The 22,880-nt window shown below is 48.6% G+C and overlaps 1 protein-coding gene across 8 annotated transcripts in view; it reads right to left on the minus strand.

Annotated features, from left to right (window-relative positions):
• The window catches only part of Crtc (CREB-regulated transcription coactivator), a 59,901-nt gene that overhangs the window by 12,838 nt on the left and 24,183 nt on the right, over positions 1-22,880 (minus strand). For 4 of the 8 annotated variants that reach the window (XM_076819973.1, XM_076819980.1, XM_076819975.1 and 1 more), the window contains 10 exons: positions 16,111-16,366; positions 13,714-13,819; positions 12,319-12,469; positions 7,649-7,696; positions 6,886-7,044; positions 5,708-5,821; positions 5,269-5,430; positions 3,196-3,258; positions 1,980-2,054; positions 1,355-1,517 (listed from right to left, as the gene is read on the minus strand). In XM_076819973.1, coding sequence (XP_076676088.1) covers positions 1,355-1,517; positions 1,980-2,054; positions 3,196-3,258; positions 5,269-5,430; positions 5,708-5,821; positions 6,886-7,044; positions 7,649-7,696; positions 12,319-12,469; positions 13,714-13,819; positions 16,111-16,366 — 1,297 coding nt within the window. Of the gene's footprint in view, positions 1-1,354; positions 1,518-1,979; positions 2,055-3,195; positions 3,259-5,268; positions 5,431-5,707; positions 5,822-6,885; positions 7,045-7,648; positions 7,697-12,318; positions 12,470-13,713; positions 13,820-16,110; positions 16,367-16,530; positions 16,730-22,880 lie in introns of those variants that run through there. The other 4 variants (XM_076819979.1, XM_076819978.1, XM_076819976.1 and 1 more) reach the window with 4 other exon arrangements.

The raw sequence follows: 22,880 nt of genomic DNA on the forward strand, positions 1-22,880 counted from the left end.
AAAGGCATCGGCTTAAAGTTGTAAAATACTTGCTATGTATTATCGCTAATATGGCGGAACTCTGATTTGGGAATGTAGTCACGATTTTTTGTTTTTCGTTCTTATATGAGCAGATTTTGGCCTGGGAGAGATCTCATTCGAAAAAAGAAGATTCAATGCGGAGCGCTCTGCTCACCGTTTGAGTCACAAAACACTTTTAGTGACCTAAAAATGCTTGGATTCTGCGGGTATATTTTGTCGACTTTTGCTTTACTTTGGATACTGATATTATTACATATCAACACAATCTCGTTGAACCATGAGCACAGCGCTCCGCATTGAACCTTCCTCTTTCGAATGAGACCTCGCCCAGCCCAAAATCTGCTCATATAAGGACGAAAAACGAAAAATCCCGAACCCATGTTTCGGGCCAGATTGTGTCGGTATACAGCGCGCTGCATTACCCGTGTCTACCCCCTTAAGGGCTCGTTCTACTGTAACGCCCTAGGAAGTTGCCGTTCCTTGGAACAGCTTTTTGCCACAAAAAGAATGGTTTTGCTGGGTCGAGGATTTATCCACTCGTTAATGAGCTATTCCACGTCAAAACGGACAGGTGAAAAATTTAGTTTCACCGATTCTCTTCAAAATTACAGCATTTGTCGATAACCTTGCAAAAACAAAGTATTTGAGAATGCAAACGGATTTGTGTCATATTTTTTGTTTCTCTAAAATCGACCGCGCACTCGAGGCATCTTTTTTGTTTACAAAGCATATCGTTGTGTTGTCAAAACACGTATTAATAAATAAAGAAAAAAATTTCAATCTAGTAAACACATTCTTTTTTTGATGAAAGAAATTCCAAATGTTACAGTGGAAAGACCACTTTAACGCCACTTCGAGCCTCCACGGGATTCCCAGAGACTCAACGTCACCGCGAGCTTCTACGAATCTAACTAGGGAAGTGTCTTCGACTATTAGCTAGTGGGAAATGCGTGAGGCGCACAGAAACAAGGCTGAGCTCAAGCTGAAAACACTTTGCAGGCCCCTCTTATAAGATTGCAATTTAAAAACTTTAAATTTCCGACCTGGAATTAGGTGGAATCTCTCCTTAATCCAGGGCCTTCCGACCGAACGGCCTTAATGGAGATTTAATCGATACCTTTCCCCTACCAGAGCACGTGCACCGGCTAACAAATATCTCGCTAATCTTCTCCTAGACAATTTAGAGTAATCTACGATTCGCTGGCTAGCAATCTTTCTGCCCCCGTTGTTCGGGGCAACGCGCTGCCGTTTCGTTGCTGCGTTACAGGGCGCCGGCGTTTCGCTAACAGCCGTCGGCGGAGGGGGAACAGTTTGAATTTTACGGAAGACCCACCAGTGAGGATGATCGTCGGGGTGTTGGGCGTTTGCGGCGTGAGCTGTTGCGTGGTGGTGGTGGCGGTGGACGTCGTCGTAGGCTGATATGCCATTTGCGGGCTGGTGCTGAAATAACCGGCGTCTCCGCTGCCCAATTCACCTCCGACATTTATCACGTCGTTCTGCAAGGAAATTCGGCCGAATAAAGCGCGACGCTCGCATGACCGCCGTCTTTTTCTTTCTAAACATATCCGCCGGGTCGGCGCACACGGGGTGGCGTTCTTTTCGAGGTTCGATTACTGCGGCACGGCGCAACAGAAGCAACGCGACGGTATCCTGCTCGCTTTCCTACCGAACGTTACCGTTCTCAGAAATATTCTCGGCATGTACTTGTATCAGAGGTAACAGCTCTTCGCATTCTTCTTGTGCGAATCGATCGGCTCGTCAGCCGTTCCCTGTTGCCGGGAGGAGCTATTTAAATGATCATTCTACGGCGACTCAGCGTAATACGGTAAGTCCTGAGCTACGAGACGGTCAAGGACTCTAACTATTCTAATTGTAAGTCGAATTGGATACCGAGTCGCGCGATTCTGGAGAAAGGTTGCCGGCGCGTCGAGCAACCGTCGTCAGCTACGGAGACCCACCTGCGTGTAATTCGTGGTGTGATTCGGCGAGCCGATGTACGAGCCCATCGTGTTGGTCTGCACAGGCGTGTCCATCTGAAGCGAGAAAAACAGGGGACGAAATAAAAACGACTGAATCGTGGATCGTGGTCGTGGGAGGGCTCGCTGACGAGCGCTCCTCGGTAGGAAAGAACGAGGGAACAGCGGGAAAGGGCGATGTGGTCCTCGATCTCGCGTTAATTACACCGCGCTGATTACCCTCGCGCGAGCTCTGCTCCCATCCTCGCTTCAGGCACGAGGGACTCCGTGCGAGAACGAATCGAAGACGATGGTCGGGTAGGTTCGAAAGCAAAAGGAGGGTCGGATCGAGCCGCGAGTGCTTTTACTCGCTTACTTTTCCACGAGGATACGTTCGAGGCTTCTTTATTAGGATTGATTTCTCAACGTTCCCCTTCGCCCCCGAGCGCTCGTTTTTTTCACCCTGGCCGATAGCTCACCCAGCCGCTCGATTCGTTAACTGCGTCATTTCTCGACTAGAAGTGCATTTAAACAGTGATCGAACACGAATTAACGAAACAGTCTACTCCTTGATTTCCCTGGTGCCAAAAGGAACTCACGAAACGTAGAAGTGATTGCTCGAAAAGCAGTGGCGAATTTAACGGGCAACTGGTGAGCAGTTGCCGCTTGGGCCGCATCTTCAAAAAAAAAAAAAAGAGAAGAATTATGACTTTATCCAAACACTACATTCTTTTCTGTTTTATTATTTGTTAATCCGTTTTTTATCAACTTATGTTACGTTCCGAACAATTCTGTGCGAATCCCCTTCATTACTACTGCTTCATTTTCCCCCAGAAATGGGCCCCTCGGAACATTTCCCTTAAATCCGCCACTGTCGAAAAGGAGTAACCATTCTGCATCTCCCATATTGAAGAATCGTATCTGCAACTTTGCTCGAGCTCCTCGCTTGGCGCTTTATCGACTACTAACCCCCCAGTCATTCCCCCCCGATCAAAACCCCACGGCGTATTCCTGGAACCTTGCTGTTATCGATAACGCGCCGATCAATCCGAGTTTCGTGTCCGTTCGATGTATATACCTGGGCGACTCTGGCGTCGCGTCGAAGAGATCGGAATGAAGGGCGGAAGCTCTAATTAAAAGGGGGGGGGGTAGGGGTGTGTGTGTGTGTGAAAAGAACGTAAACGAGGTTGATATAGTTTGCTAAAGGGCGTTATTTCACCTCAATCTGCGTGGTCCAGGTGCAACCAAGTTCCATGAGCTGCTGCGCGAATTTCGGCCAATCCTGACGGATGCGGGCAACAGATAAACATCAAGGCTTAACATTTCAGTGTATCGCTGGACGAGACATTAAGGGTTTCGAGCGGAGCACACGGACACGTTGTAAGAAACGAGCAAGTGCTTTCGCTTCTTCTTCTTTTTTTTTTTTTTCGAACAAAAAAAGAAACAGACAAAGAAGTAGAAGAAAGGAAAATAGAGAAGCGCGTGTTTCGAGCGTATGCGCATCGATGGTATTGCCGTTGCTCGCGAGGAGACGGAACGAGAGATCGTTTCGCGAGCAACGAGCGCGACGAGAGGCAGGCTCCGCTGTAAAGGAACAGTTGCGAACGCATGCAGGAGCGGCGGAAACAAAGTTCAGGCTCGAAGGTGTTCCTCCATGTGGCTCTGGAACGCAGAGAAGGATTCCGAGGTCGGCGAACGTACGGCGGCCGAACACGGAGAAGCGAGCCAAGCGACCGCGAGCCGTTCTCAAACAAGGACGATTAATCGCCGGTGATGGCGAAGGATGCCGGACGATACCCGTTGGCCACGACGCCGACGGCTCACGGGGCCGATCATCGTTGGCTCGCACGATCCGCGACGTTTTTCAACGGCGGGATGCTCGCTGGCCAAACCGAGTGCCGGGCTGACCGGGGACGCACGCTCGGCCACGGAATAATTCATGCCGACCGGTACGCGCGGAATAATTCATACTGCATCGTGCATTTTGCTGCGCGAAGGTCGGCCACCGTCGACGAAGATGTGTCAGAAAGAAATGGGAGGCCGTGGTTCACCGGGCAACGATACGTCCACCGAGCAACTTCGTCGAGCTAACGCCGGTGGTATTCAGGAACGTCCGGAATGCCCGGAGCACTGGCTCCACGTGGAAGACAATCCGATTTCTGGAGGGAAGCGGATTCCTAGACTTTCTAAAATTTAGTTTATTCCCTGAAGTGGGGGTGGTCGAATTTAGTAACTTGATTGATTTAGTTTAATTTCCTTGATTTGAAGCTTTGACTAGTAACTGAAAATTTGAAAATCTGGAATCCGATTTCTGGAGAGTAGCGGATTCCTAGACTTTCTAAAATTTAGTTTATTCCCTGAAGTGGGGGTGGTCGAATTTAGTAACTTGATTGATTTAGTTTAATTTCCTTGATTTGAAGCTTTGACTAGTAACTGAAAATTTGAAAATCTGGAATCCGATTTCTGGAGGGTAGCGGATTCCTAGACTTTCTAAAATTTAGTTTATTCCCTGAAGTGGGGGGTGGTCGAATTTAGTAATTTGATTGATTTAGTTTAATTTCCTTGATTTGAAGCTTTGACTAGAAACTGAAGATTTGAAAATCTGGAATCCGATTTCTGGAGGGTAGCGGATTCCTGGACTTTCTAAAATTTAGTTTATTCCCTAAAGTGGGGGGTGGTGAAATTTAGTAATTTGATTGATTTAGTTTAATTTCCTTGATTTGAAGCTTTGACTAGAAACTGAAGATTTGAAAATCTGGAATCCGATTTCTGGAGGGTAGCGGATTCCTGGACTTTCTAAAATTTAGTTTATTCCCTAAAGTGGGGGGTGGTGAAATTTAGTAATTTGATTGATTTAGTTTAATTTCCTTGATTTGAAGCTTTGACTAGAAACTGAAGATTTGAAAATCTGGAATCCGATTTCTGGAGGGTAGCGGATTCCTGGACTTTCTAAAATTTAGTTTATTCCCTAAATAAGAGACGGGACGGTCAGCGAATTCAGTGGGAAGAAACGGGCGCGTGGAGCGCGCCGCGTTCGATGCAAACGAGGGTGCCGTTTACGCGCCAGGCGCAGCTGAAGCGAAAGGGGCGTGGATGTGGAGCGCGAAGGGTGGTAGGGACCTTCGAGGTTCGGGGGGACGTTCGGTGGCCAGCGAACGAAACGATCGAGTGGACCGTGCGCGAGGAATCTGGGCACGAGATAAACCGAACGCATCGTTGGATCGTCGCCAGGGTATCGTCAGGAGAACGCGTCTGAAGCGCGATGCGGCCGGAAAGAGGACGCTCTACTAACCATCGTGAACTGCTCGAAGTCCTGCTGAAGGGCCGCCGCCTGCGCCTGGTTCAGGAAGTAGCTGTTCTGGTCGAGGCCGTCCGACGTCAAGTTCGGCGGGCCCGGATGGCCGGTGGGACTAGGAGGCGCCGATGGGTTGTTGCTGTAGCTCAACGGGCTGCCCTGCAACCAGAAAACGTGTCCGTCGCGTTAGTCACGGCGATCTGTCCGAGTCGAAGGCTCCAGGCTCTTCTTACTGCCGTCGAGGGCATCGAACTCTGTGAAGAGCGATTTTCTAAGCCTTTAAGACTGCTTAATCTATGGAACGATACCCGTGGGACAGTGTACACCGAGCGGTTGCTGGGCAAGCGACGAGAGGCTGCCGTACATTGTGCTTGAGAGCCAGAGATTCGTGGGAGATTGATGAGGGAATGATAAACGTACGTATGGTAGTACTTACTTGGACCGTTAAACTAGGCGAGGATTGGGGCGACGGCCTGTTCACCTGCTGCGAGGACCTGTACGAGCCTAACGAATTCAGCTGCTGTTGCTGCGGTTGCTGCTGCGACGACTTCTGCGAGGAAACACGCCAACGGTTCAGACGGTGGTATCGGCTGGTCTTCGGGGCGAAAGAATTCTTGCGCGGTCACGCGATGCCCTCTCATCGCTACCCTCTTCCGGGCACGCGACCGCCGACCAATTAGCCCTCGGGGCGGTCTAAATCACTTATCCCGGCACGAGGGCTCGCGTTTCTTCGAATTCGCGCGGCGATACTCGGCAGGATCGGGGAAAATTTCACGCCAGGGATTATCTGACTCACAAGGGATGATCCCGAACCAGAAAATTCAAAAAATTCTGAAACTTTGTGAGCATGTAGGGGATTTCCTCCTGGTTACAACGCAACTTTTGTTTGCTGCCCAAATTCACTCGAAGGGGGTGAAATTAACCCCTGAAGATTCGGCTATTTTCAGGTTTTGTGTTATAACTCGGGAACTTTAAGAGATAGAAAATAAGTTTCGAGACAAAAGTTACTTCTTTTAATTAGATCTATCATTTGGTAAAAAAATATTTTACAGTTCACGAGTTATAACAGAAAATCGGGAAATAGCCGGATTTTCAGGGGTCAATTACACCCCGTTAGAGTGAATTTGGGCAGCGAACAAAAATTCCGTTGTAATCAGGAGGAAATTCCCTACATATTCGCAAAGTTTCAGAATTCTTTGAATTTCCGGGGTCGGGATGTTCCCTTATCAGCGATTCCCAACCTGTTCGCGAAGTGCCACGGTTATTTTTATTTGGCGATTTCTAGCACTTATTAGAATTAAACTCTGAATCACCTATTTACAATGCGTTTTCTTTACATATTAAATTACGTCCCGTGTTATTTAAATATTATAAAAGCGCGTCTCGACTCGAGAAAGGTTGGGAAGCACCGATCTACCTCGAGCTCCGTATCGCGCGTACAGTTTTAACATTTAACGAGTATGGTGGTGTACCTAGTTGGCTCGGCAGTGGCTGAGGACCGTGAATGTTTGATGGGGAGGATTGAAACGGGCGTCGAATCGTTTTACCTTGGATAATTGGGAACTCGTAAGCGTTCCATAGATCAGTCGGAGGAAAGTAAGGTGGTATACTAACTGGACTCTGTGGCGGCACGGGGCTGTGCGGTTGCTGATAAATGTAGTGGCCAGCCGGACTGTGGGACGTGGCCGTCGGCGGCGGCGGTGGCACCGGTTGTTGCGAATAGCCCTGAAGATCCTGTTGCGAAGTACTTGTGCTGTTTTCCAGCGCCACACCCTGTTTCACAGCCATCGCTATTAACGATCGGTCGGCCGTCTGTCGGCTACTCGCCCGTTTTTTTCTTTCGTTCGCGTAGCCGGCCCGAGTGGCTACCGTAGCCGCGCGCGGCGGGCTCGCGCGATCGATCTCTACGCCGATTCGCAACGTTCAGTAGTGACGGTAGCGGTTTACCACGGGTCGCGAAACGAGCGGGGGATCGTCCAAGAGATGGGGCCCGACTTCCCTTTTCGCGGCTACTCGGAGGAAGCGAAGGGTTCCAAGTTCTCTGGCCCCTAAGGGACTTTTAGTGGTAAACCCTTTTTCTTTTGGTTACCGAATTCGAGAAGTGGGAATTAACTTCTGCACCTTCTCGGCAGCGCGCCGGGACGTGGTAAACCGTGACATCCACTCTGGCGTGTACACTAAACTACCAACGCGTTCCACAAGCTCGGTACTATGGTATAATAAGCGAAACGATCAATGGGGGAGAACAGAATAGAGATCGAGTAAAGAATAGAGAATCGTAAGTGGGAGCCGTGTCGGGTGTAGTCGCGTTGGTCGCTATTAAGCGTGAAAGAGAGAGAGAGAGAGAGAGAGAGAGATCTTCGTAATCGCTACTAACCTTACACGTGTGAAGGAACCTAGAGTTAACAGGCACTGATAAATGGTTCTGCAAAATAACAAACACAAAACAAACACTACAACAAAGGCAAAATAAAAATAAAACGAAATTAAAAGTGGCCGCTAAAGCGTACAGGAGGGGAGACGCGAGGCACAGGGCTGCCGAGTGCCCTTTCTTCCCCGAAGAAGCACTGGTCCCCCGTAAAGATCGCAACCAATAAAATAATCCGCTGCCCCGTTGACCGACGGGGCACCCGACGGCCGATTTATCGCGAAGAAGCGCCGCGGAGATAGCGCCGAGTCACCGCGCTCAGGCTCCGTGGATTCTTCAATGGGATCGACGGGGGAGGGGAGCAAGAGGTGCAAGGAGCGAGACACAACACTCCTTACGACCCTAACCGGGGCTCGCGTGTTTATTTTCCCACGTTTCTTTCTTTTTTTTTTTTTTTTTTTTTTTTAGCGTCCTTGTCCGCCGCTCGAAACGTGTTTACTTTAACGCCCGGCTAATCCCACGGACTTCTCCCGTTCCGCTGACCACGCGTACGCGGAGTGCGAGTGGAAGAGAAATAGGGAACTGGGTCAAACTCGTCCAGCCGTTAAAGTAAACATGCCGCGGGCGTCGGAACAACGACCTTGACAAAAACGTGGGAAAATAAGGAGCAGAGGCTCGCACTGGGTCGTGTGCCGTAGTATTTCTCACGTTCCCGCGTTCGGCTGCCATTCATCCCATCGACGAGTGCGCGGCAGAGACCCGAAAGTTCGAATTTTAATGAAACTCCGCGCGAGCGCGGAGTACAAGTGGCGGACTGGCCAGGGTGTCAGCTTGTCAGACGACAAGTGGGCCCCCTTAAGCGCTCTAATTACTGTAGCCTGCGTAGCGCTGGACTTCGAGAGAAGCAGAAGACCAGGTAGGGTAACAAAGTTCAACCGAAGGTTTCGTGGCCTTTGGACTTTGACAGGCGACGAAACCTCCCCTGTCTCAGGACTCGGGGTTTTTCCCTATTTTTGCATTCGGTTTCAAGCAAGCGTCTTGAGCGGTTGTGCTTTTCGTCCGCTCAACATTTTTTAATCTAAAGAAGTTTTTGGTGTTACATCGATAAATAAACCATATTCTTTGTTGAGTTTTATTAAGACGCCTAAGTTATTACTACCCTCGCGTCTTCCACCTCATTACTAGAAAGTATATACTTACTGCACGAAAATTTTAATTCTACTTAGAAGGAGAGTATTTTTGGTGTCCGCCTCCGATCATTTTGATTTTTGGATATGTTATAGAGGACCGAAAAATAAGAAATACGTGTTTTTTTATTTTGACCCGTTTTCATATTTGGGGGGTGAAAACTGCGTTCAGAAGTTAGGGTTGAAAAATCATTTTTGTGGAATATCTCGAGAACTATTAGAGATAGGGGAATAGTGTCAATGGACGAATCTTGTCTCTTTGAATGCGAAATATGACTGACTCACCAGATTTTCAAAAATCCACAAAAATGATTTTCAACCCTAACTTTGAACGCAGTTTTCACTCCCCAGATATGAAAACGGAGAAAAATAAAAAAACGTATTTCTTATTTTTCGGTCCTCTATAACATATCCAAAAATCAAAATGATCGGAGGCGGACACCTAAAATACTCTCCTTGTTAGCAACCCCAACGAAGGGACTTTGTTAAAATAATCACCCAACGAATTTCATCGAATTGGCATTAAAAATCTTTTTATCCCTTCAACTCGGCCCTCGCCAAGATTAAATCCCGAGCACTGTTGGGCCCCCTTTGTCTGCTGTCAACCAATATTTTTAGACCCAGTCCGTCACTGGTAAAGCTAATTGGAATGCGCAGGGAGCAACTTTCTTTTCCCTCGGAAATTCGCTCGGAAGGGTGAAGTCAGCCCTTAAATTAAAGTTATCGCGATTTCCTTGCTTTAACGCACGAGGCAACGTGCGAGGAAACGGTGAATGGCTGTCGAGCGGAGGATTTTCGTAATCGAGAGAAAATGGAGGCTGGTGGGTTCGCTGGTGCCTGGAGCGGACTTGTGTGAGACGTTACGGTTCCTTGCGACGGTGCACGAGTGTTCCACGGCCGCGATAGGGTAAAATCGATATTCAAGTGCGCTGCGACTAATCTAGACACCGATTAACGAACCGTGCCCGAGATTGCCCCACCGAGGCAGTTTAATAATCCCAGTGTATCGAAATTGTACGCGGTGCCGAGGTAATTGCGTCCCGAGCGAAACGCTTTTAACGGCCGATCCGCGGGCCTTTCGCAATCGTCCTCGGCGATGTAGTCCGGTCGAGAGTCGTGGAAATATAAAATCGTTATCCCGCCGTCCGATCGGCCTTCCCCGCGGAAATAATCGCCGACTGTCGCGGTTATACGGGCCCCGTTTTCGTTACTATTTCAACGGCCACGCTGGTCGAAAGCTCCGCGGCATCGTGGCTCGGTACACCGCGGTGGTTACGAAGCACAGAAAAGCGCAGAGTGTACACCTCTTCTCATGCAATGCTACGTACAGTCGTTTTCTGTTCCTTTAACGGATCAAGTCCCGCGGAACCGACGGATCCCTCTAGCGCAGTGTTTCCCAATCTTTTTTAAGCCGCGATCCCTTCTTATAATACACGAACAACCTGCGCGCCCACCCCCATAGAAGGTACGTTGAATTTAATAAGTTAAAGGGAACAAATTAAAAACAAGTGTTTCAGAATATAATTCTAACCCAATAATATTTAAAAACAAAAGCTAAAATACCGTGGCGATCGTCCAGAAAACACTTCGCGACCCACAGATTCGGAATCACTGTTCTAGCGAAAGGAACAGCTTCCGACCGCGAAGAACATTGCGTCGGATGGTTCACCCCCCGAAGGATCCCTCGGTTGCGCGACGCACGGCGTCTCTAATCTGATGCGAAGTAGCCGAGCGGACGTCGCGTCTCTTCGCTGTTCGCTTTTAAAGCGTCGCGATTCCGAGGATCCGAGGGAATCGGCGAATGCCTCGAGGAGGACGCGCGTCGCCGGCTGCTTCGCTGGTGCAGCAGCATTCTCTACCAATGCATTATAGTAACCCAACGCTAGTACGGGATCGCAAGGATATTTACTTGGGCGCCGGTCGGATTGTGATCCTGTGAAAAGGATAGCCTACCAGCTTGAGCCAAGCTGGTCGGCGACAGGTTTGTGGGACTGCTCGTTTGAGGGCTCTGGAATTATACCAGCAGTACGACCATTTCAAAACAGATATCCCCGCCAAGGCGTGTATCCTACCCTAAGCTTTTGTACTACGTAACAACGACGCTACCTGATACACCTGCGCGTTGGGACAGGGGGGGCCGCGAGGGCGGAGAGAAAGAACAGGTGACGCAGGGGAAAGCGGAGAAAAAGCCGGTGACGGAGAGAGAGAAGCTCGAGGGAAATGGCTCGCGATTATGCCCTGGTATCGACGAGCGTTCGAGTTTCCCCGGGCCGCGTGCAAGTATGCGAGCCGCGGAGGAAACTTTTCCTGCCGCGGTGCCGTTCACCGATCTACGAGCTCGCTTCGTCATGGAGATGAATTTTAAGAGGTTCAAATCGAGCGAGATCGACCTGAACCTGCCACCTGTTCCTTGTCTCAGATTATAGAGGAACGCTATAGTATCTAGCAAGTGGACTGAAACGGTGAACTCTATGCTGACACCTTGACGATGGACGACGCTTCCTAAAGGCGATTTAGAATTTTTACTTTCGATGCGCAAAGGATGATTGATCTCGCAGTGAAAGGTGTAAAGATTTCTTTCATCTCCAGCAGAGGCGGAGTTGGAGATTTGAAGATTTCCGCGAAATATTATCAAATATTTTAACTTAAATGAGTCGAGACAATTTCAATATTAATTCAATATGGCAACTCATATCTGAGTCTTTGTTAATTCGCTACATGAAAAAAGGGAATTGTTTTTAAAGTTGTCTTAAGTCCCTGTGTTTAAACTTTATCCAATTTCTTTCGATTAAAATTTGTCGCCGGTAAAAATTTGTCGCGTTTCAAAATTCTTCGTTTGCTAAAATTTGCAGCTCCCGAAATGTGACGCGCTGCAAAATTTGCCGCCCTTAAAAATTTGTTACTCCCCAAAATTTGCCGCATCTCAAAATTCTTCGCTTGCTAAAATTTGCAGCCCCCGAAGTGTGACGCGCTGCAAAATTTGCCGCCCTTCAAACTTTGTTACTCCTCAAAATTTGCCGCCCGAGGCTGCAGCCTACTTGGCCCATACCCAAATCCGCCCCTGTTCTTCACCTCATCCAAGGTGACCAGTGAACAAAGTAGAGCCCAGCCTCCACTTTCAATCAATTCGCATTCACCGCGAATCATCCGCGATGCACACCCAAAGTGTAAACTCTAAATTCGCCTGAATCCTCGCGGCCACTGTTGGCGGAGGCGTCGATTTTATTCCACCGTTCGGAGGAAAGTTCTGTCTTCGGTGTCACAGGGAAGACGAGAGGTAAAGAGTACCTACAGGACGGCAGCTCGACGAGTGCCAGAGACAGGAGTTTGCTCTTTGAACGAGGCGAAAGAGACAGAGGAGCCGCGATCGTTAAGAGGACGAAGAGTCGTTGAGGAGTGTACAGCCCCGTAAGAATGCGTATCTATATCTGTGTGTAAGGTCGAGAAGAAAGGAGAGAAAGCGAGTGGGACGGTATAATTGGCTGGACTTACGTTGCTGAACGGCGTACTGCTGGAGTGGTCCTCCTGGTCCAACGGCGTGTGAAGTGGCGACGGGAAATGGACGTTGCTCAGGTCTGGCAACGACCCTGTGTTGTTGCCTATGGGGATCTGCTGTCCTGGCGGCTGGGAACTTGGGTATATGCTGCGAGATTCAAACAGGCGCTCGAGTCAACGATCGGTAAGAATTATCGAGGAATCGTCATCGTTCGACCCCTGGAACGACATTCACTTAAGGGCTCATGCTCAGTCAGGAGGCCGAAAAAAGGGTGGTCTTTGGAAATTTTTTACTCAAAAGCTATAACACATTTCTCAAAAAATCTTTTTTCCTCTTAAGGATTGCATCTAGTATCGTGCATCGTATTTTTTTTATTTAAAAATATTTATCAGTAACTAAGTTATTGTCCATCACTCGAAGGTTCTCTAAAAAAAGGGCTTCTGCGGTGACCACTGCCGCTTGGAAGTCGATCATCTAAAATAACAAATTCAAAAGAATTTACATATTATATTATATTAACTAGTATTTGAACGAAGGATTTTTTTATCCGATGCTTAGTTTTCTTTTAATCGACGAAAATCAGGCACGATTTATGATAAAAATTGAAAATTTTACTTTAAACATCAGCCACTTTTTCCCAAATCAATATTTCGAAAAATCCTTCGTTCAAATACTAGATAATACAATATAATAAGTAAATTCTTTTGAATTTTTTATTTTAGATAATCGACTTTCGAGCAGCAGTGGTCACCGCAGAAGCCTTTTTATTTAGAGAGCCTTCGATTGATGGACAATAACTGAGTTATTAATAAATATTTTTAAATAAAAAAAATACGATGCACAGTACTAGATGCAATCCTTAAGAGGAAAAAAGATTTTTTAAGAAATATGTTATAGCTTTTGAGTAAAAAATTTCCAAAGACCACCCTTTTTTCGGTCTCCTAACTGAGCATGACCCCTTAACGATACAGCACGGCACCGTACACCTTGGCGATTGGAAAATCTCCTTTTGGAGGGTAGGTGCCGCCTGTCGTCGTTCCGAGCTCGAAGTTCACTGACTGCGCGCTAGCGAAGCTCAGCAACGAACGAGAAGGGAACCAGAGAATTCGAGGACCGTTCCCTCGGGCGCGTTAAAAATTGTAGACAGCCCCGGGGTCGGGCTGGACGTCGGCCTATTCAGAATTATATAAACTCGGAGCGCGGAAGCGTCGGTATGCGCGATATAATACGTCGGGACTACAATGAAAGCTCGTACAATAGCCGCAACGCATAAATAATGCATACACCGGTAGCGCAACAATAGGCCGCGGTGCTATCGGGAGACATTCAGCCGAGATTCGCGAATTTTCGGCCGGGCCTCGCCGGGTTTCGAGGAACTTCAAGGGTCTTACTTGATCCCTGGCACTCTTGGCATCTCGCAGGACGATCTGGGCCGTTCGATGAATCCGTGATGCAAGTCCCTGTTGTCGCTCCCCGATCCGCTCATGTTGTGTTGATCTGCGAAACGTCAGAAGCCGTAAGAGCCGCGGAAAGAGTCGCAACATTCGGGATTCGTTTCGCCAGAGCGACGATACGAGGGAATCGCGAATCCACCGGGGTGTCAATTACATCCCGTCCTTCGACACCCACGCGCGCGCGCGCCGCTCCAGACACGATTTTGCCGCGGCGACGATGAGCCTCGTGCATATCGCCAAGGCACGGCGTCTGATTTCGCGGCGGCAACGTAACACCATGTAATGCTACTTGCTAACGTTACTACGAGTATAACGTTTCGTTCCTGATCCCCCCGTGTCGCCAGCCGACTGCCAGATTAAGAGGGAATCGTCGAAGGCGCCTATCCGTAGCGAGCGGAATCGGAAAAGCTGCAGCGATCGACGACCTCCCTTCTTCCGTTGCCGATCTTTTATTATTTCGAGAACTCCCCGCGAATTCAACGCCTCGAGGATGTGTCCCCGTTGAATTACATAAATTAGAGTAGCCTGTCGCGGCTCTGTCCGAGACGAATGCTCGCCAGTTTAGCAGGGTGGAAAAGTATCGATCCCCGAGAGAATTCAGCCACTCGAGGGCAACGAGGTAACGCGATAATCGTGGGATTCCCGCGGACGAGCCCAGCTCCGTGAAATCGGCCCGAGGAGCTGTAAGGAAACGGGAACCAGCCAATTCCCGAAATAATGCACGCCCCCGAGCCACGGCGATGGAATTTACGCGGCAGCATCGGGGGCGTTTGTTATACGAAACGCGGGGATTTTTCCCAGACGACGGTGCCAGATCCCAGAGACGACGCGAGGATTGACTTAATGGTCGCGAGATTCGCCTCGAGATTGGCCAATTTAGAATTTTATTTACGCCGGCCTTGGTGTGCTTCTTGATGAGCGCGGACAGCTTCGACGGGGGGGAGGGGACTGATCTCGAATTCGATCTCGTAAGCGAGGAAGGAGTGGAAAGCTGTGGACCCGGTTGAATTTCAGCGGATAAAGCCATGCGATGAGTGGAGCGGGCTGGGGGAATGTTTACCGAGCCGCGTCGATTGATTTGCGATGGATATTGGATCGAACACCCGACAAATGGACTATTCGTCGCGCGTAGATAGAGGCAGAGATATTTCACGACACGATTCAGCTCCGTTCGGTTTGACAAGCGGCGGTCTGATTGCCGCGCGCGCTTTTTTTTCCCGCGGCTCGCGCCTTCTTCCTGGGAGCGTGTCATTAATATGCATTGTATCGCCGGGAATGGGCGTTCCCCGGAGAAACGCGAGCACGCGAATAAATCGAAGCAGGGGGAAGGAGATTCGCTGACTGTCCGAAGGATTCGGAACGGCGCCGTGGAACGGTGGGCAGATCCACTTAGGCTTAATTAGCGACGATTACTTACGTCCTTATTTTCATAGACGCGGCTTACTTCGCGCTGCGCTTACTGGACTTCACTCTGATGAAGCCTTTGCGATTAATCTTTCAGATTCTACTTATTAAGGAAAGATACTGGTTTACAGGGCTGAAGTTTTTGGTTCTTTCTGCTTTTGTCGAAAGCGATGCTCGTAGAGGATATGTTCCTAAATTTTCGGAGTGAAGTTCGAAGTATTTCCGAAGCACCAGCCAGGGGAACGGTTATGCATCGCGCGGTATACACGCACCCGGCCGGAAACCGTAAAATTTGAAACGCTTTTTCTCAAAACAGCATTTTTCAAGTTGGCGGGAAAGATAGCAAAGAAACTATTTGACCGTTCGACTTTTCCTGCAGCTTTTTAGTTAAATAATGACCAACCGTCGTGGATGGACTAAAAGAATTATGAAGAAATTAAATCGAACCAGTTTTTTGCACAGAAACATCGAAATTTTCTCGTCAAAACCGTAAGTTCTTCTTTAAAGTCACAAAATTCTGTCAATTTTAGATTCTTTTTTTTTGTTAGTTCATCGACAATGTAAGTTCGTGAAAATGAAGAGAAACTTCGGTTCCTTTATTTCAGGCAAGAATAAAAGGCTCCATTTTCCCCCGATTTCACAATTCCAGTGGCGAGGCTAGTCAATGATTAATCATTTCCGGCGCGATGAACTTGAAATTTTCAAATAAATTTTTTTCTCTGTATTCTACAAATATATATTAAAACCTCCTTAAAGTTTTGGAAAGATCGACTTTGTTTTTCCCTATGAAAAAAATTCGCGAAAAATCACCTTTTCCAGCGTGCTGAACCAGCTTCTCCTCTTAACTATCCACGAGATCGTTGGAATTATGTCGCGACGGTAAACAAGGAAAAATAAAGTATAAGGGGGGGGAAAAAGGTGTCCGATTACCTCGTCGATGGGGTATAGTGGTGCCCGTCTGGCAGGCCTCGTTGGCGCTCTGGTGCAGGGCCGAGTCCGAGTTCGTCCTCCTCCAGGTGTCCGGCGGGGGTGGCGATAGATAAGGGACGCCGCTGTACGGCGAGGTGTCGTGCCTCTTCTCCATCGGGCGCGAGCGCATCGGGCCCACCCCCATGCTCCTGCCCCTCTCGTTGTTACGGTACATCATGGAATTGTGCTGCATCTCCTCGAGGTTGCTGAGCGCCGTCTGCAAACGGAAACCGCAACGGATCGATCAGCGACGCCTTCGCTGCTTGCAACTGGTGCTATCATGCACGTGCGAGTCTCCTACGCGCTAGCATCCGTGTCAAGTGGGGACTAATCCCTTTTCAAACACCGGATCAATCAGACGCTACACCGAATTATCGTTACCAGAAAAAGAGATCTTCGTATCGGGCCTGCCTGTCGGCCAAGCATTCCTACAGCGATTCCGTGCTTCTTCGCGGAACCGGTCGGCATGATCGCGACTAACATTCCCGCTATCGTCGCTGCGTGCATTAGATAATGCTCGATGGGCCAGCTGGGACGTGAGCCGCGCGTAAACATCGTGCGTTAATTTTCGGCCTTGCGGACGAAGTCCCCGGGCCTTCGCGGGAATTTAAACGAAACAGCGTCGACAACCGCGACAATCGATGACTACATAGCGCTGTAATTAAAGCATCTCGCCCGCCTGTTCCGCTCGGGGACCGGAGCGACACGCGGCGCCCCGTCCTCGTCGGTTGTTGTCAATACCGCGGGGTCTTCGGCGAGCGCCGAGCGAAAACGGGGAGAGGGCAGCGCGGTTTATAGTGCAACGAGATAAAAACGAAGCGACCGTGAACGTGTACGCGGAATCGCCGCGAGCGTCGCTCCTAATGGCCGCGGCTCGTCCGTTTATTACCGCGGATTCAACTTTGGCCCCAGGCTGCTGGGGGGATTCGCCTGACCCTAATTTAGAATTTAGATCGCGTCGGCGCAGGTATTCCCGCGAGCGCCGCGCTGTTACGCGCAACTTTGCGCGATTGAATAACCGCGAGTCATCGGCCTGCACGGGTTCCACATGTAAGCAGGAGGAAGATCGAGGAGCTCGATGCGTTGGGAACTAAAGAGATGCAGCGTCGTATTCTGGGGGGTACCCTGCGAAGCACCCTTGGAAGCCTGCCGCGGTAGTCCGTCGGCGGTGACGGAAAAAGCGTCGAGAGACGTCGTCGATGCTCGCCCGCCGTGCCGCCAGTGTATCCTCGTTACGGGTGACAGCAACGCGAGCGGCAAATTATTAATTATAACGCAACGAGCGGACGAGCGAGCTTCGCGGCGCACAAGGTTCAAGGAAAACAGCATTCTCCGTGCGACTCAGCGGCGATCCTATTTGTAAACTGTGCGCGGCGAGACACACCGTCGATGCCGGAGTCTTCCCTTGGTCGAATACAGCTATTCCTCACGAGTGTGTACGCTAGGGTGGCTCTTCTTTTCGACTTTCGAATCTTCTTGGGCACCCTCCAGAATAGTTTTAAATAATTGAAAAAAATATCCGTGCAAAGTTTGAGCTCGATCGGATAACGGGAAAGGGTGCCCCTGGGCCCTTAAACGTTTAAATCATTATTTAATAGCTCGCGAAGTCGATTTTATATAATATCTTCCAAGTTATTGATTGTATAAAAAAATGTGTCAAACAAAAGTTGTAGATCCGGACAAGGAGCATATTTTATGTTGTATTACTGTTTCTCGTGCGACAAATGGTTTTTGGAAAAAGTCCGAGAAACTAAAAATTCCATTTTTTTGTTCGCCTTCGTAAATAAAATAAGTTCTGGAAGCGTTTAATCTTTCAAAATTTGTGGAAAAGTCTATTTTTTAGTTTTTCGGACTTTTTTCGAAAGCCGTTTGTCGCACGAGAAAAAGTAATACAACATAAAAGATGCTCCTTGTCCGGATCTACAACTTTTGTTTGACATATTTTTTTATTTAATGAATAACTCGGAGGATATTATATAAAATCGACTTCGCGAGCTGTTAAATAATGATTTAAATGTTTAAGGGCCCAGGGGCACCCGTTCTTTTTTTAATCCCACCCAATTTTTTTTAATTATTTGGAACTATTCTGGAGGGTGCCCGAAGAAAGTTTTTAAAAAAATTTCACCTAGAGTAAATAAGAGCCACCCTAGTGTACATGTCCCGAGGGAAAAGAGGCGCGAATCGATCGTCGGATTAGCAGTCTGTGTTGGTGGACGTCTAGAGACGGAGAATCTTATCCCCGGCAATTTTTCTAGCACGGACGATTCACCGTAAAATATGGAATACTCGTGTCTGACCAGCAGCGGCTGTCTGGCGGTAATGATTCAGGGAATTTCAGGAACGCTGTCGAACGTTCACGCGACACGCGCGATTTATCGACGCCTCCACCGGTCAGGCCCGACGCACCTTCCAATTTTAGCGTCGCAAGAATTGTATGGCATAACGATATATTTTTAGTCGGTACACAGAGAATTGTGCCCGATGATGCCACGCTGTAAACACATGCACGAGGGGAACACGTGTAGTCTGGCCTGTGTGTCCTCGGAGGTGCTTTGATTCCTGTGGCCACACCCCTAGGGCTTAGGGGAGTGCTGGCAGGGTGGCAAGCCATTTTCTAAACGGGCCCGGAGACCTGCGAATGGACGCGCGACCACTACCCTCGGGACTCGAAACACAATTGCCAGATCAGCGACTGGGAATTTCTCCTGTCGGTCCTGGCTTGGGATGGAAAAATGGGCGAACGGTTACAACCCTCTAGGGGGGACTGCAGAACATCCCTGCTCCTTAACTACTCGTTGCGACGCACCCTCGGTGCTATTTCGTCCTTGCTGGACCTTTGAGTCTTGCTGAATTGCTTGTAGTCTGAGTAACAGTGTAGCTCTTACGGGGTTGATCGTCCCGTTCCGAGGAATGTCCCTAGGTCGGAGTTGTGCATTATTCGAATAAAAATCTATGCGAATAATCTTCGAATAAAAATTTGTTCGAATAATCTTGAATAGGCTGTTGACCCTATTAATAGGGCGATGATTATTGCGAATCAGAATTTCAATGACATAGACCCCTTGCAATGCTCCTTGACTTCGGTAAGGACGATTCTTTATAGGACTGTAACTAACTTACACAGGGGTATTTAGTATTTAGTATTGTGTTCTTAGTTCTTGTTTATCTTTTAGTTCAGTTCAGTTGGCTTTGTTAGCCGTGTATCCTTGGCTTATTTATCGTATAGACTCTCTAGTTAATTTCTCTGCTTTGTCTCTTGTAAACCATGGATATTCCCCGTATAATTATGTAAATAAATAAATAAATCTTCAAATAAAGCTTTGTTCGAATAATGCCCGACTCTGCCCTAGGTCGCGGGGCGGATGAGGACGCAGCGGTGTTCTCTCGCACGTGCTCAAAACAGATACGCTCTCGAGTCCATTCATCTGGCCGATACGCAGAAACACGCTTCCCCGTCTGCGTGTATTTATATCGCCGCTGGACTACGATTCTCTGCGCGGATTCGATCGATATTGTTTACGCCGAACGCTCTGCTATCGATGAGTAATGGCTGCGAACTGCGCGATCGGTTCCTCAAAATCAGGCACCAGTCTCGCGCTGCTATCTTTCAATTGTGAGTGGCTTTATCGCGAAGTGGGTAGGGCGAGGGTGGTATTCGAAGGAATCTTTTTGGAAGCAAAGTCCTCCACCACTCCCACGAACTCTGATAACAGCCTCGCATCAGCCACGCGACGTGAATCACCCTGTACAACGTGTGGTTACTCAAGAACGTCGACAGCTAAGTATCAAAGGTCACCGTGTCGCGGAATTCCGACTCGCGCCGCTTCGTTTCCAGAAACCAGCAAACGCATGGACACCTTCTACGCATCCTCGCAGAAGCGTCCAGGCGAGACGCGAAAGGAAACGGAGGCTCGTGGGAATTTTCGCGCGGAGGCAGTGTGGGGCCCCCGGTAAATAATGAAAGGATCGAGTTAGCAGTCGTCCAAGGAAGGGAAATTAATAAGCTGTTAACCAGCCTGAACTGGTACGAACCCGCGGCTTAAATCGGCTCATTCGATCGTCGCAATTAGCACGATCCTCCTTCGTGCGGTTGTTACGCGCTCGACTCCCTCGTTCGAAATTGGCGAAATCTAGGCTCGGTCTGCTCGCTGGCGCCGCGATTCGTCGATGTACTTGAATTAAGGTAAATCGTCTTAGTTTGCAGCAGAGGAGCAGCTTCTGCGATTCGTCCAGCGAAATTCACTTCGGCCCCGTCTACAATTGCCATTTGTGGGCCCCGCGCTTCCATCGCGTTAAGGTAGGTTTACACCTGACGAGTGACTCGGCCGGGTCATCGGTTTGCTACTCGGCCGAGTGAGAATCTTGCCCGCCGGATTACTCGGCCGAGTACTAGAATATGCGTTCAAACTGGGCGAGTGCTCGGCTCAGTGGCCTCACTCGGCCGGTCTAGGTTTCCTAACATCCTTGTACCAGTAAATGGATATATTTTTTTAAAAAACGAATAAAATAAGCTATTAAAATAATCAACTAATGAATTAGACACTTCTTTTAATTTCTTACTTCATATGCAAAGAATTTTTGCAACACGTGGACCCAATCGCGCTGCAAACCTAATTTTATAATAGTGTTCGTTTATTGGCGCGTTTGCCTTAATTGCCCGCGCGCGAACGTGAAATTCAGAGTAGCAGACCGTTGCATCTGCGTAATCGGGCTTCCGAAGGCTGGCGGGAACGCGAGACACACAAGACCCTACGCAATCTCAATTTCGATTCGGTCCGGTACACTTCCAGCTTCCCGGATCCGTTGAAGAGCGCAGCGCTGTCAGTCCAAGCTGCTTCTACGTCAATTGTGTTCGACGATTCCCGTGCCAACGCAAATAAAAGTTACCTTCGCCGTCCATCCTCCGTCGATGGTTACTTGCGCCGGGGTACCCGCCGGTTTTAACGCTAAGAATAACAGTTTCACCTATTACGAACGCGCGGACGAACTTCGTCCCTGACTCGTCGGCGGAAGGTGCCTTTTTTCTCCTGATCGCGACCCCTCGGAGACACGTTTCGTGGTATTTGCCGCAACGGGGGCCCAAGAAATTCAGGGCCATCCCTGCTCGCCATGTGTCGCTCGAGCGCGGCTCACACGACTATTAGCTAATATCTGTTGAATTGTGCGGTAAACATAGAAGGTTTCTCCCACGGTCCAGTTCACGACACCTCGCGCGTTACCGCGCGTGTTGCCTCGCTTTGAGACGCGGGAATCTCTCGGATATTCGACACCCGGAACCTCCGTCGAGCTCTACTTTAATTCGACTCGCCACGAGGCGCGAGGGATATCGTGCTTCGAGGTAAATCGACTTCCACGGGGAGGGCAACCTTCGATTACCCCGAAAATTGATTCCTTCGAAGCGATAAGTTTCAGCCGCTCCTCCCTGCTGGGAATACTCGTCTTCCAGCGAGCATAAGCTCGTATTCGATCGACGGCGGGTCGCCTGTGTCGCGTGTAATGCATTCGTCGACAGGTAGGCACAGCCAGGACGCCTCTTCCCGTCGAGCGCGCAAATTTAACCGTAATTGTAGGCGTAACTTAATTATCGATAATACGACGATGCATTCAGGCCTCAATTAGGAAAAGAGAGACGAGCGGAGCCGCTCGTGTAGGAGCCTGCGCTCCTATTATGTTACGACGACGCGCGCCACGTACGACCGCAGACAAGATTACGAGGAAAATTATCGAGAGACCCGGTAAATGCGAGCTCCAGACAACGCCGAGTGTTCCGCTGCGTTCTCGCCGCAAAGATGCTTCCCGCTGTTCGCGATTCACCTTGTAAGTACCTAAGGGCACCAGTAATCAGAGTTGCAGCGAGCGTGGATGAGCCCGAGCTTCTCGCAAACCGCGATTCAAGCGTAACAGCAATATCTGCGAGGTTCGCGCGAGGCACGGGAATTCGAGGGTTGCTTCAAGCTAGAGCTGTAATTATTCGAATATTCGACGATGATGAAAAATTTTATCGGACAATGTTCTATGTGCGCCAATGGTAATACTGGAGTATAGAATTTTAACGCAATTCCCCTTTGTGAATCAGTTACTAATAGTGCTGGAAAATGGTACAATTAGCTAGAGGCCAACAGGATTGGCACTCACAGTGCTTGCAAATTTAAATGAATGGCAAATTCAGTTCTCTCTACAGCTAAGAGGTGGCACGTACAGTGTTTCCCACAAATACAATTCTTTTTAAACGATTTCAGTAAGCTTCGATCCTCTGTTTGTATGCATGGTTCAAATCTGGCAACTCAAATTTAACCCACTTCCAACTAATCCAATTGTCTTGAAACTTTGCAGGCGTGCGTAGTTTGGATGACAATGCAATATTTAAAAAAAAAATTAACCCCGAGCGGGTGAAAAAATTACCCAGTCATCAATAAATATAACCCATAACCACAAATCCAAACGACTTGAAATAAGCCACTCGCGTTCTTTACGAAAACGACAAAAAGCCGCATTTTTAAGTCCACATTAAGCGGGCCCTATGAGATTTGTCTTGAGAAATGTCTCGAGACAGGTCTCATCGTGTAGGGGCCGCTTAACAATCAGTATCGCGCAATTAAAATATTTTGTTTCATTAATCCGAATGAAAACATTCTAACAACAAGTTCATTTCGACGTTTGCTTCTGTACTAAGGTGATTCATATCCTGTTATGAAATATCTTGCCCCACGATTTTAATTAAAGTGATATTA

The sequence above is a fragment of the Andrena cerasifolii genome, chromosome 9 (assembly GCF_050908995.1).
Source record: "Andrena cerasifolii isolate SP2316 chromosome 9, iyAndCera1_principal, whole genome shotgun sequence".
Lineage (NCBI taxonomy): Eukaryota > Metazoa > Arthropoda > Insecta > Hymenoptera > Andrenidae > Andrena > Andrena cerasifolii.